The 15,525-nt window shown below is 41.5% G+C and overlaps 1 protein-coding gene across 11 annotated transcripts in view; it reads left to right on the forward strand.

Moving 5' to 3' along the window:
* Positions 1 to 15,525, forward strand: part of eag (potassium voltage-gated channel protein ether a go-go) — a 53,292-nt gene that overhangs the window by 19,292 nt on the left and 18,475 nt on the right. For 5 of the 11 annotated variants that reach the window (XM_018022982.2, XM_018022984.2, XM_018022983.2 and 2 more), the window contains exons 3-8: positions 9,168 to 9,268; positions 9,754 to 9,886; positions 10,882 to 10,939; positions 11,124 to 11,230; positions 13,748 to 14,016; positions 15,119 to 15,418. In XM_018022982.2, coding sequence (XP_017878471.1) covers positions 9,168 to 9,268; positions 9,754 to 9,886; positions 10,882 to 10,939; positions 11,124 to 11,230; positions 13,748 to 14,016; positions 15,119 to 15,418 — 968 coding nt within the window. The remainder of the gene's footprint in view (positions 1 to 9,167; positions 9,269 to 9,753; positions 9,887 to 10,881; positions 10,940 to 11,123; positions 11,231 to 13,747; positions 14,017 to 15,118; positions 15,419 to 15,525) is intronic. The other 6 variants (XM_018022986.2, XM_026812815.1, XM_018022988.2 and 3 more) reach the window with 2 other exon arrangements.

A 15,525-nucleotide genomic window follows, 5' to 3' on the forward strand; every position in this document is an offset into this window, starting at 1 on the left:
TTTCTAAAGTGCATAAACTTTTAGGATTGACTGTATAGCCTGTACATCCTTAAGTACTGCTTCGATCAAAACTCTTTTACCACATCTAGTAGAATGTAGCCGGTAGAAGTTCTATCTTGCTGTTGTTTATCCTATACGTTGTAGTATTGAATCTTTGCCCGAAGGTAGGTAAGGAACGAGGGAGGGAGTTGAAATTCAATTAACGGTAGAATGCACGGCAGAGAAGTTCGGTCGATTTTCAGATCCGTTGAAACCCGTGACCCGACTTTCGCTTTTCTGTTTTCTAAATCGCTCTTCGTCAATACCCGTTAGCTCGGTTCGAGTACTAGTGCAGAGGAATTAATCGTCGATGGACTAATTAGCGGAAGCGAGCGCGTCTTTACAATCTATGCAACGATTTCTCGTCCTCTCTCTCTCTTCGTTCTATTTAATCAAATGCTTTTCTAACCTGATTCGTTCACAATTTGTCGCGCAGTTTAGATTTCGTACAACCCATTTGTCTGTTAACTTTCATAGAGCCATTACGTTGGCTCGAGTCCTAACAAAATACGAAACGGAGCTCGTGTGTGCGATATTAGTTTTTGGATTACAATGAATTTCCCGACTCTCTGGAGCTTGAACAGTTTCCGTAAGAAAGTCCAACTGTGAATTCAGTGTGCGTAACGAAATCGTGAGAAATACGTAATTGTCTTGCGACTGGTAGGGAAATTATTGGGGTGTTAAGAAACGTTTCTTAAAAAAAGGCAGTATTAAGTATATAGAAATGGTAAAAAGTTCAAGGAGAACACGGTGGAAAAAATTCGCGACCTAAACGTTTCGAACGGAGAGGAAAGAGTGAGAAGGAGGGATTGCGGTATCGCGTGTATCGTTATATTTATAAATTATACAAGTCCACGGAATAACGTTGTTCATTAAGGGTACGAACGTTAAATTGAAACATAGCGATTTTCCACTCGGCCAAGTGAGAAAATCGTCATCTTTATACAAAATTGTCCGTGATCAGCGTAGTTCGAAACTTTTAATCCCAGGTAGCATAAAATCGCCCTTTAAATCAACTTTGCCTTAGAGAAGTCAAACATCGTGTGACTCGTCTGAATATTTCAAAGTTTCACGTTTACGGAGACAAGCAACCGCTGTGATCGTTCCACTTCTCTGATCTCCCTTCTTGTTTTTTACTCGATCGTGCCCCTCGCCGGAGCCAAAAATAGTCGCGGCTTTAGGTAAAATTCATGTCAAGTCGCGCGCGAGGGATGATCATGACACTGCGCCGGCAACTGACATCGACGAACTATTGTCTACCCTTCTTCCTGTTCTTTTGACCCACTCCTTTTCAACTTACGACACCGTCTTTAGCGCTTTCAATCGTGTCGCAAACGTTTCAGCAATCGGTCGCCTTTTACTAAGAAATTTTCAGGAAGCCCAAATATTTATTATTCATATATCCGGTCGGGTCCCTTCGTTTCACACGCGATGGCATAAAGAACTCGTTGCTAGACTGCGGATCTTAATACAAAATAAAACTTTGCCATATTAATTTAATGAAAGAGTTTTCAGAGAAATTTGTTTACCACTGATGTACGCGATCAACTTCTGATACTCTACGGATTTTAATCAACACGTTTATTTTACGTTTTATATACACGATTCGCTTATAAACGTACAAAATCAGCAGTCTACTTACAGGAAACGTATGGCTGCGTAAAGAGAACGCAAAGGGGTTCTGTCACTAGAATATAAGCCGAGATCAGCCTTGGGCCGGAGACACGCGAACGAATCGTGCCGGTAATCGTTGCAGTTTCGCTTTTCATTGGGGATGGAGTCGATCGTTGGGAGTGCGTGTCGCGGCCGATAAAATCCCCCGAAGGAGACTTTGAAAAAAATGTTTCACTGTTTGGTTGTCGCGTGTCGTTCGAAAGGAACGGTACCGAGCGCGACACCCTTCAAAATTTTATTTTCGTGACAATCTCGACGATCTTTGGCAAGAATTGAAACTGATTTTTTCCCCTTATTCGGTTTCTTTTGTTCTTATTGTATATATATAGGGTAATTGAGTGAGCGATTAAGAAAATTTCTTCATAACTTATGCCTTTCTATTACTTAATTTGTTAAATTTAAGGGTAGATAAAGAATCCCTTATTTACAATGAAATTTATCACAGAGATTTAGTTTGCGTGTGGTTGGAAAGGGTATTTATTATATTTAATGTAGACACGGGCATTCCTTGTTCTCGGGACAAATTATGTCATTACAATTTCTGACATAATTGCCATATAATTTATCTTTTGAACTGACAATTACAATTATACTAGTTTTATAATCCCAATTGTGTCACACATTTCATAATTCTTCATGATACGAAATGAATAAACAAACGAATATCGAGAGAGCGATATGATTTGAAGCAATACGATTACACAAATAGCCGAACGAGCAGTGAAAATTGGTGAGTAACAGAGACAATGGTCGGTAGTATTCGTCGGAATTGTCCGCGGCGCGGAATCGGCCGAAAAGGAATTTAATAGAGTTTCGTCGCGATTGTGCGGGGCATTGTGTGTACCGTTCGGGGGCGATCATTGAAAATTGCCGATATTCCGGGTACGGCCTCGGAATACGGAACGATCGCGTTGAATGACAACGAGATAACCGAATCGACGACGCGACGGCCGACGGTATATCTCCGTTATTAGGAAGCCGACGCGACGATTCCCTCTCGAATAATGGTCGTGTCGGTGGTTTACGTGCCCGTGCATATCAAATCGGTTTGTTTTACCAACACCCGAAAACATAAACGCGCTGGTTAATCGATACAACAAATTTTACGACAACCCGTTGTCATTGCAATCCATTAATTAAATGTTTATCATCAATTATCGTTATTCTGATTTGTCGACTGGACACGTTAAACTTCAGTGCATGTTTAATCGCTATTAGGTACTCTTACGTATAATTATGCATTAGCCAAAATGAAAATTGATATGTTTCCCCAATATGCTTTTACGCGTTCTAAACAATTTTGCACACGTAGCATAGAATAACTGATATTTTCAATTGGCTTGTAGGGTCGTTGTAATTCGATTTATAATTAGGATCGTGAAAAATTAGGAGAATATTACCGTTCACCGTCGCATCTATCACTGTCAATTTCTGGGTTGAATCGACTGCAAGGAAACGTTTTAAAAACGTATCTAGCGAACGTCAGAGCGACGAGCACGGGGCTCAACCTGTCGACAGCGGTTCACTCGTGAGGATTCGCGGATTAGAGCGAAGCGATGCCTCGGATCTTTCGCCCAATTGACATCGATACGGGGAAGGTCGTTCGACCCAGAAATCGCGGCTGGTTCCGAGCATTCGCGCCGCGAATGTTTGGCGAGGGCGTTATGTAATGAGCTTCAACCGCATAGTCGAACGAAACGCGATGCCTGTGTGTCCATCAAGATTATCCGCGAAACGATCGAGATAGCTCGTCGCAAAGAACTTCTTGCTCGAAGGCAAAGGTCAAATTGTCAATTACCAGGCTGATAATTCGAGGGAATAGCAATCCCAGATAGGGTATCCTCGATTACGTAATAATTATTGCTATGAGTACGATCCGTCGTTGATCGGTTTGGATTTAGGGATTTATGGAACGTGCATTAATGCAAACTAGATTGTTACGCGAAAGAGATTGTTAAAAGTTAGTGTTCAATATTCAATGAAGGCTACGTCTGTTGACCGTTGACTAGTTGAAAAGCAAATTACTAGGCATAGGATAAGACAGAGAGGAGATAAGATAACTAGGGAATAGCAATTTTCGCTGCAGTATCATTGATTGTGTAACAATTATTATAATGGACATGATGTTGAATCGTTGATCCATTGGGATTTAGCGATTGATGAAACATATTTACGTTAAAAGCAAATCGATTGTCAGGTGAAAGAGACTTAGTAATTGCGTAGTAAAAATTTGTTTGATGTTCCACAAAGGCTGCGTCCGTTAACCGGTTGAAAGGTACGTTGGGCGCAAGATAGGACAGTGAAGGGCGGCGGGAGTGCGTGCAACTGCACGGGGTGCACCTTGACCCAGCGGTCCGGCTTTGGTCGCGACTGGGACTCGCGTGCGAATCAAGATTAAGTAGCCTGGCTAGCCTGGCTGACCTTACTCGGTAAACACGACTCCCAAGTGCGTAATACACCGTGTCGCCTCCAATAGCAATTATTCTGTAAATCTTTGGTAAACGTTCCGTCGATAAAGTACTCCTATTCATAACCTCGGAACAGAAAATCAAGGTTCCAAACTGAAGGGTTGACTGAGCAACAGTAACACAGTAGTAATGGTCGAACATTAGTCAGCCCTTCCAGGCAATACGTTATGACGTAGCGTATAGCTTACGGTTTACAACGTATAGCGTGTCTGAATGCATTTACTTTCATTCTACCGTGGAATCGTCCCCTGTAGGATTTAAAATCGCTCTTCTAGAAACAAATGTGTGATCAGATAGCAAAACATGACGCGCATAGTTTCACGAGTTCCAAACAATTTTTGAAGTTTGTTTAAGTGTAGGTAATCACCAAGTTCTTCAAAGTATAATTTCTTGAATTAGCTGTTCTACCTTAAATTGTGTATACATACAGGGTGTTATTTATATAAAATAATTGATTATTCTTTTATTTCATCAGAACATTATCTTAGTTTTGTGTTCACTATATTTTAAGTTTCTTAGTAAAATCAGTGAGTACTCTGTTCTTTGTATGTTTTTATTGCTTTCCTTCATTAGTATAAATTCCATTACGTCGTATTGTAGATCTTACTTTGACAAATGGAACACCGACAGAATCTTGACGAAAATTGAATACTTTCATGTATATACAATTGCTCTTGCAATGACCCTTAAGGCTTGATGCTTAAAACAATAAAACGAGCTATGTTTCACGGATCGATGTTTCCCTTGAAACCGCCTTCGAAACCGTGAAATCGCGTTTCCAAACTCCGACCCCGTCCCATCTTTGTTCGTGCTCGGCTGTTTGCGTTCCGCAAAGGAATCGGGAAGCACGCTTCCGTCCAAGGGTAGATTAGAGCTTTCACATGAAAAGAGGAAAATATGTTCAGGGGCAGCTTGAAGCGGTTGATTGGCTTCTAAGTAGAAAAGTCCATTAAACATCGATCGCGACCGTGGATCGAACCTCTCGATGATCGAGAATCAATCCCCATGCACTTAATAACAAATAATACAGAATCCTTACAAGATGATCGGATAAATCGAATTAAACATTGAATAAGTATCTAATATCCCTCGTACGTCGAATTTGGAACAACCCAGTAAACTTCTTGTTAATGCTTGGACAAGCTGAATGGCGCGATGTTTTGCGGAAATCGGTAGCAGAGATAAATAAGAACCGAGAATTTTTACTGATCGGTCTCCATTGGTAACGGAGATTTATCGGCAAACTTTTTCAAGGGTACAGGAAACAATCGTCGATGTTTGTCCCGATGACGCGCGAAGCCCCGGTTTTAATCGTGTTTAGAATTTAGAAACTGGAATGCTAGAAGTGGTTCAAGTACGAGAACGTCGCATCGCGTCGCGAAAAACCGACGAACGAACTCTACTTACTTACGCCTATTCTGTTTACCTGAGAAACGATCGACTATCGATTACGCTCCCGCGATAAATATAACGCGAACTAAAGCCGGCCGACCTTCTTTCGCGGGCATAGTCAACGCTCCTTTTCAAGGTGCCGTTTTGCATACTCTAACCTTAGCAGAAACTTGACAAGATTCATTGTTCGCGTTCGCTCTAATTATTAAAGCTTTTCACGTATGCTTATCTGAAAATTCTATTATCGAGCAAAATGATTTTTGTAATAGATTGTAAAATACAGAAAGTTGTGCTGATATAAATTAATATGCAGAATACGACCATGAAACTGTGGACTTTATGTACTTATAGAAAAATCTGTGTAAGATATGTAAAATTCGCATAAGGAACGTCAAAAGAGAAATGGATGTTATTATTTTTCAAGGGTAAAATAAATTCTTATCTAGACTTAATTTTCTAAATTAATATTATGAATTAATATGGTCCATTTGGCTTAGAAATCTGTAGTTTAATAGAACGAGATTATTATTTGACGAATAATGTAATTTATTATATAAATTATATGAATGGTCGTGCAGGTGTTCAATCTTATCGGACTTACTCAGACCGGAAAGAGATTTGCCCGTCGCGTCGACGATGAAACAGAGCATTGTGTCTATAGCTCGCGAGGAATTAATAGCCAGAGCAGGGATTGCGGCGCAGGAATTAGAATAAATGCGGTAACAACGTAACGAGCAAGAACACTATGTACATTGTTTTCTTCGTCCTTCTCGGTCGTTCGATATCGACCCGCAGTAGGCATCACGAATTTTGCCCGTCTTAACCGGTTGTTACCTACCTCGCGTAATTTCGCTAATTGATTTGAATTTTTTCCTCTTTTACTTTCTCCTTTTTCTTATAAGGCATGTAATCGAGATGAAAAGCAGTTTTGGTTCTCATGATGTGGAATTTCGAACTTCGTCACAGATATTATATAATATATGAATATTAGTATTATAAAAATATGTCGTTTACATATGATTATATGAATATTAGTATTACAAAAATATGTCGTTTACATAAGTACATTGCATAGCCAAAATGAAGTAACGTTCTTTACTGACACGGTATATAGCAGCAAGAACATCGAGTAAAGATTAGAGATTAGAGAGTGCTTGGAAATCGCTCTTCGGAGGCTGAAAGACAGTTGTTTATCGCCTTGGGGGGCTCTCAATGTTCCCTTACATAGGCCTGTTAATCTCATCTATATTCAAGAGCCACTCGGCTTTGCTGAATCCGATTGGACATAGCTTGCCTCGGTAAACGCATTAAAAACTAGGGGATCAGATCACCTGACGCGACCGATTAACAGACGTAACCCATTCGAGAAACAATCACTTTTCTTTATAGTCAAACAATAGTCATATTGTTGAAATTAGTAGCACGTCTGCAAACCATTTTTAATACGATGAATAGAAAACCAAATAGGAAGTTCTTCACGAAGAACATAATTTAACTAATTATTTGACACTAGGACAAAATGAAAATGTTATTTTGTACACGATTTCTTACGGACTCCATTAGGGACAGTGTTTTTGGTTAACACGCACCGTGAATTTGGTCCGGTTCGTTTTGGCCCATTCCTTTTCGTACCGATTTGGCACGCGGCAACGGTCCCATATAAATACCCTGCCATCGTTCTTATTCCAATTGGCAAGGTTGGTTCTCGATCCAGCTGGCAAGGTTCAACATCCACCGCCCAGGAGACGGAACCAACAAAACGGTTTTCTCTCTGATCCGACCCGTGAAACAATTCCCTCCCTCGCCTATCCATCATCGAGACTCCCTAGACGCGGGCTTTATCGAATTGGCGAAGCCTGCTGCGGCGCGCCGGGCCTCGAGGATCCTCTCGACTTCCTGTTGCATAGGCCTGGCGCCGAAAGGCGAGAAGACACCACGCGACTCTCGTTCAAAGGCTATCGAGACGGAGCGAAGGGTTGCGAGTCCCGGTGAGGGGCACTCGATCAAAAGTGGCTGCTGCGCTCATCGACTGGCTACTTCACTTTCCTCATTCTTCTCTCGTCAACCGTTCCCGCGATGCCAGAGTTAGTTTAACTCACAAGTTCGTTGTACATGTTATGTAAACCCCTAAGTAAATATTTAAACAGCGACTATTTTATTTTCTGATAATAATGACTGTTGTTGCTATTATATTTGCTTATATGTATAATACTATTTTTCTTATACATACGTGAAAAGATCACTTAACTCATTCTGGACAGAGCATAAATAGCAGGTTTAAATAAAACTGAAGCGAATGAAAATATCGATAATTGTAAGAAAATCATAAGCGGTAATTTATACGTAGATGCGAATGAAATATTATTATTTCTATATATATCATCGAACGAAGGATAAGCTGAGAGGGAAAAGATTAAGAGAACAGCAGGGCAACTTCGCAACTATCTTGCTCAGTGTAACTTTAAGGAAACAAGGGATGAGCGGAATAAATCTAAGTAGGAATGCTTCTAGGGTCGGTGTGCTTGGCCTTGACCCGTTTCTGATGAGGAGACCAGGTCAGGAGAGTGCATCCGAACGAATGACATCATGCTTGCTTTGCACCGCGTGCACGCGAACTCGCGTTATCGTTCACTCTTCTTCAATTCATTATTAGAATCATAGCGTACCTTTTAAGGCCGGTATAGACCGTGGTACAATTGCTGAAAACGTTGTACTCCGTCAATCAATAATTGAAAGATTAGAAATCAGACGATTGTAGTCGAGAGCATTTACACATATGAATTAATTAATATACAAGTTTCATGACCAAATTAATTTGCAAAAAATAAATTATTTGATCCTAAAAGTGTTCTCCGACGCGTTATTAATAGATCAGATAATTTCGATTCTTGGCCCGAGGAAAGTGGGTTTTCGTCCCGTGGAAAAATATTAATACCTGCTGGCCCCTGTGTCCTCGTATAGAACGAGCCTCGCGGTTTATGAAACAACGTGGTTGTTTTTTTTAAATCGTGGTCGGTGCACAGGTGCCGCGCCGCGCGAACAATATGAAAGTAAAAAAGATAGCAATTCGTCCACTCCAGCGTGTGTTGACAAAACAAATGGAAAAACCAGGGGAATTTGAACTAGTAAATTTTGTTAGTTTTAATTCGAAAACGATGTACGCTCTCGTTACATAAAGCTGTTCACAATTCCCGATAAAACGGAATTTCGAAATTAAAATTCGATTCCGATATCGTAGCTAGACGACGATTTCCAGGATATTTGGCGTAGTCGACGCGAGTCGAATGTACATATAAAGCTCGTTAATACGGTACGTGTACCGAATAAGTACGAGGTAACCCAACCGAACGGGAGGAAGGGAAGCGGTTCGAATTTTCTCGTTAAATGGAATGCAGCTATGAGTCGCGGTTTTTGCTTGGAAAATTATCCAATTATTATTATCGCCCTCGGCTTTGTTACACGGCACGGGTTCCCGAATGCAGACGACAAATAAAGGTTGATGAAACACAAGCGTTAGCAGACAATGATTCGACTCATTCATTAAGAAGTTGGGAAATATAGGATAATCCGTTATCTTTGTTTTTCTGTTCACAGCTGACAGCAGTTTTCTCCTGGCGAACGCTCAAATCGTCGACTTCCCTATTGTCTACTGCAACGAAAGCTTTTGCAAAATCTCTGGCTATAATCGTGCCGAGGTAAATAGCTCTGTCCCCTGCTTTCCTAAGCTTCTTTCGGTTCTGCGATCACGCTTTGCGGTCCGATTTACCCGTCGACGTTTTCCAACCGAATTCTCCCGAGCTGCAACAATCCGTCGATCGGAAACCGGAAACGATTCGTTCAGAAACTGGTTTACGTATCAATCAACGTTGCAATCGAGGTCGCAGACGAATCGCGCTTCTTTTTCCAAGTTTAAATCATATAAACGGACGGGGAAATACGATTTCAATATTTCTGTTCATACCCCAGTTCTCATTTGAATTTCTTAGTTTGCTGTAAATGAATCATAATTCTTTAACTAATTTCATTCGCGAAAATGACACCGGTAATCGGATTAGCCTGTTTGTTTCGCGAGGACGTAATCGGTTTAACTTTAATTGTAGAGGTGCGCTTGTTTACTCGTTACTTTTTTCCGGGTTTCCTGTGTAAACAGGCTGGTGAACGAGAGAATGCTTGTTAACAGGTTATGCAAAAGTCCTGCCGCTGCGGATTCATGTATGGGGAGTTGACGGACAAAGAGACGATCGCCAGGATCGAGGAATGCCTCGAGGGCCAGATCCACGATCAATTCGAGATCCTGCTGTACAAGAAGAACAGTAAGTACCTCGGCAAGATGAATTCACAAGCATGAGTGAAGCTTAAATGTGGTGTTCGTGGCTTCGACTTTCGTGCCCGGAATCGACCATTTCCATTTACCTCGCGCGACGAATGTTTATCAGAGAAATATATTTACTGAATGGATAAAAGATCATATAATGCGATACTCATATCGCGCGTTCTTTATCTTGCGATCTTTTAATTCAAAAGCTTAGAATATGTTTGACTAAAAATTTTGGAACTACGAACAAGGGGTGTTCTGATTTGTAGTGACATAAAGGGGACAATGAGTGGTAAAGAGAAAACGAAGATGAAAAACGAGGAAACCGTCGATTCTCGGCGAAACGATTCTGACAGGAGAACGCCTCGAGGCACGAAAGTGATGTGTATCATTGTGCATGCTCGACGCTGGTCGATCCACCGAATCCACGTACCGAATACTGTCTGCATTCATCCGTATAACAACGGACCGCTGTCCGCCTATTCGAGAGTTTCTCGCGTGTTCACGTTCACGTGTCGTCGATGTCACGCCTTGGTTCACGCAGACTCGCCTCGTGTGTCAGTACGAGCGTACCGGGTAGGAAGAGTCCTGCCTCTGACTGACCATTTCTGTTTCTACCTCATCATCATTACGCTTCTGACTCTCATATATTCTATACTACATATTTTTTTCCATTATTTATTTGTTATCGAGTTTCGATCGCGAATCTCGGAACGAAGTTCTCACGTAGAATTTGAGAGGTTCGAGCGTGGTCTGTGTACGTATTCGAGTGTACCTGGCTCGTTGCGACCCGGTAATTATTACGTTAGTAAGATCGCTCCCCAAGCGACTCATCAGCGGCCAGTAACGAGCTGAGAGCGTGTCGCGTCGACAGAACATTTCCTGGCGACGACGTATTTCCAAAATCTAAAGAACTAAAACATGCGCGCCTGTTTTCCTTCATTCCAACGACGTTCGATCGAGCCCAATAATGAATGATCGTTCTGTTTAAAGGTGCCCCACGAGGTATGTCTAACACAGGTTCGCAAAAGAGTGCTCGAAAAATCCACCAGTAAGTCACCCTCGAATCTAACTATAATAAAACACCATCTATAATTTCTATATATTATATATATAATTATATACATGCATACATATTATAGTATACATATATCTATATGAATATATGCATATTAACTGTACGTCTGGAGGTATATTATATATACTGTATACGATTGTTATACACCCGTCTTTAGCTTGAGCAAGAGACGACACACTTACAAGGATCGTCGAACGATCCCGGGACCAAAGGGTGGCCATAATGAGATGACGCTATTCGACCTCGCGCCTACTCTTGATTTCAGTTAATTCCCCCCTGAAATCTCTCTCTCCTAAGTACTAGACACACTTATTACCGGGCTACGGATCTTTATGCGTACGCGATTATCTTTAAATCTAAAAGATACGCCGTGATACATTCGTTTAAACCTATGAATAGTACTAAACGCGCGCCCTTACGCCTATCTCTAAACGCATAAGTATCTGTGGTCTACTTATTACACGCGTATCTATGGCCGTTTTCGCAGATGTTGACCTTTTGCCAGCCCGGCGAGCGACATCGTTCTTCGAACATTTCACCACGAACGTCCATTCCACTTCTCCTACTTATTCCTATTTCCTCGGGATATCTCTTTCCTCCTACGTGCTGGCTATTTTTCATCCGAAACGTTCCTGGAGGAATACTCGAAGAGACCTCGCCTCTCTGATTCGAACATTCGGAATTCGGAACAGCTCTTTTCTTTCTCGCAAGAGATTGCGGTTTCGGATTTTCTTACTCGGCTGATTTAACATCCGGATATTCTCTGGTTTTACCTGATATTATTATTAACTCTCTTTGTATTAAAATTGTGGGCGAGGTTTTGCCGATGTTCGTCGGGCAGGTGTAAGCAAGCAGAAAGTAAGCTGCCCGTGTGTTTCGTCCTAAAATCGCGACCATTACAAGGATATAATTTCGAATTAACTGTGACGGTATCCTCAGATACTTTGTCACATTCTTGATAACACTTTTAATTCGTGATTCGCGAATATCTGATACCTACACCTTCTCCGTAGGCGAACTAAGTTCACAACTGCGGTCGTTCTCGTGCAGGGTTTGTAATCGATTCCGCATTTAAAAAATGAACAAGGATTAAGTCGCGCCTCTTGTGATTCTCGATTAACGAAATTGAAGAATCAAAGGTGAAGAAATCGATGGGAAGCGAGGGGGAAGTTTAACGGAGGCATAAAACGGGGACGGCAGAGATGACGAAGCAGAAAGAGGGATGAAATTGATAAAAGTGTTCGCTATGTCGAAGGACGTTTATCATTGGACGTCCTTACCTGGTTAGGAACAACGACAAATCGTTCTTTATTTCGTTCCGTTTTCGTCTCCTCTGGCATTTTTTATTGTTTCTATGTCAGGGTTCGCTTGAAAATAATGTTATTAAGTATCGGGTTAGTAAACTGATAAAACGCGCACGATAGTTAAAAGCTTGAAAAGGGGACTGATTGAGATTCCAATTAAACAGTATAAACGGGAACTGAATCGAGTCCGAAACGCGATTACAAACCCTACGTACCGCAAAGCGGCCTATCTACACTAAACCAACTCTAATTAGTCCCGCTCCATGCTCAGTATCGCCAGGAAAAATCAAGTAGTTCAAGAGAAGCAAAATTCTTGGCTATCGAGGGTGGGAATTAAATTTGATACGTTTCTAGGAATATTGTAGGAATTCGTATTAACTTCTTAACGTTAAATACTTCAAAACGTATTAAGAATTGTAGGATATCATTATTTTTTATGATTTCATTTATTAATTCATTTGATATACAAATCCGTAGATTATGTCCCATTCGAGTGCTAAAAGAAAGTTTTTATTAACGATGATCGATCTGTCCATCCTCGGTAGCCGGTTAGGTGTCCACTTCTATAAACTCGACCACCAGAACACGACACATATACTCAAAGTTGGATGGTATACAATCGTTAAACTTCACAATATAAGGTACTTCCTACGAAGAGATAACTTTTTCAGTGTGAATTTAAATTCCCTAACCGCGACCTCGTACTAATTAAGCAAATTAAATAATTAAACAATTGTAAATATACTTTATTGTAAATAAAATAGGCACGTGTTCCTAGAAGAATCTGTCCGAACTTTATTCTTTTTTTTTTTTTTTTCTTTATACTTTTTTCACTTCTCTGTTTCTTTAAAACTGCATCACCGATCTCCAATCTATTCACATATCCTGAATTGAGCACTTGCTTGAACGATAGTCGTTCAGAGTGAACAGCGCACTGCACTCAACACGCACACGACACACACTCATTTGCATGGTGGCACGAGTTTACTCGTAGACGATACCTAAGCATACTTTGTCTGATAGTTAGATAGCCGAAGCTGTAACGATACGTACAACGATCACCCTGCTTGCAATTCGTGTACTTCGTGTTACCATTCGAACAATTGCTTTCTTTGCTCGTAGCATGTAGGTGGATAGAGAAAAATTAGTGTATCGCAGGAAGGAATATTCTCTCCTAAGCCTGGGTTTAGAAGCAGGAACTATGTCATGTTCTGATCGTGACCGTACGCTCTTATCATTTAATTATCGAATGAATCTTAAAATACCTAAGCCATAAAGAGTATGATATTGCTCTTTCTTGTTGGCTACGTAATAAACCTTCCTGCAAAGTAATAATACCTCTTTGTATATAAGAGACAGATAGCTGATTAATACTTTTACTAATTAGCATACGATAGACGGATAGACTATTTAGAATCGTTGCATCGGCATTTCGTCGAAGATGACATCGGTTCTATTCTGTTTAATGGATGTATAGAAACACCACTATGGCTGCTTCTGCAAATAGCGCCGATAAAAAACGAACGGGACCTGGTGGTCCTGTTCCTGTTGACCTTCCGGGACATCACTGCCCTGAAGCAGCCAATCGAGACGGACGACACCAAGGGTGGCCTCTCGAAGTTCGCGAAGCTCGCAAGATCGGTCACCAGGTCCAGATCTGTCCTCGTGTCACAGTTCAGCTCCCATCTGCCAGCCCTAAAGGATACCGCGTTGCCAACCACCACGAAACAATCGCACTTAGCTCATGTAAGATCCGTCTTAGAGTGTTACGTTCGTTAGAACATCTGAGATCTTGCAAGAGTTTTTATCTGTCAATAAAAAGAGGCAGATAGAAACTGTAAAGCATAATTGTATCTATGAACACGTATGTCAGGCATGTCCAAATCGCGGTTGAATCTGCTGGCTCCCGAGCAGAGTAATGAGCTGAGCATAGAACGAAGAGTAGTGAAGGAATAACGTCGTGTCAGTAGCTGATAATAGGCGAGCAATGTGATACTGTATGTATAAGCCTACTCGTCTAGCCAAAGAAATCTGTCTGTCGTAATCCCTCTTTTGTCGTCTCGCTCGCACAGTCTACTATTTACTTTTACTCATGCTGTGCGCTCGTATGACGAGCGATAGTATCTTAGAAATCCGGTTCCGATCAGTGGACATATGTATCCAGAGACTATTGTATTTCAACGTGAACTCTGAATGAACTCATTCAGTGCGTACCGTCCGTTTACTACTCGAAAGACCTTGCGTTCGGCCACGAGGTCGTACTACTACGGGCGAAGACGCAGCTACAAGGCGGCTTCTGAAGCCAATGCGTGCGTGCCGACTCGCCAAGGAGCAAACGAGTCTGGGAGCGCTATCCTCTCTTGGGTGCTCCTTAGAGCGCTCCCGTCGACATGCCTGATGTACCTAAGTAGATAATTTTAAAGACATTTTATTGGTTATTTATTAAAATATAATAGATTCCCACTTGCTGATTTATATTGTTATAAATGTCCTAATCGGTTGTACGTTTCACAATATGTTTTAAGACTTATGGGTGTGCCTGTCGGAACCCGAATTTCGATATTCGCACGAGCCATTTGTATTCGTATCGATATTTGACGAAGATTTACTCGTGATGGAAATTCGTTCTCGTTTTAAAGAGCTTTGCATTGGAATATTAACGGATCCGAGGATTTGCGCGTGTACCAGATTGCCGTATTGCTGTAATCGCCGATATATAAATGCGCGTGTACTTAACACTGAACGAGAAATAGTGAAAGCTCGATATTGAAAATTTTTAACACTCGGGAGAGTAGAACGATCGTTGGCTAACGTTCGGTGTAAGGATGATCCCGATTTTGCACTCCAGATGATGTCGTTAAGCGGCGACGTGATGCCGCAGTACAGACAGGAGGCGCCGAAGACACCGCCGCACATTTTGTTACATTACTGCGCGTTCAAGGCGATCTGGGACTGGGTCATTTTGTGCTTGACCTTTTACACGGCCATCATGGTGCCCTACAACGTCGCGTTCAAAAACAAGACCAGCGAGGACGTTTCCCTGCTGGTCGTCGACAGCATCATCGACATCATATTCTCCATTGACATGATCCTCAACTTTCATACCACGTTCGTTGGCCCCGGTGGCGAGGTGGTGTCCGACCCCAAGGTACGAATATCTCTACCTTGTTCAAACTGGGGACTGTATATTCACCCATCGTTTATTTATTAAGGATGTATTGGCTATACAGTCAATCCCAAAAGTTGATGTACTTG

This window comes from Ceratina calcarata, unplaced genomic scaffold (assembly GCF_001652005.2).
Source record: "Ceratina calcarata isolate Rehan_Ccalc_2016 unplaced genomic scaffold, ASM165200v1 scaffold297.2, whole genome shotgun sequence".
NCBI lineage: Eukaryota > Metazoa > Arthropoda > Insecta > Hymenoptera > Apidae > Ceratina > Ceratina calcarata.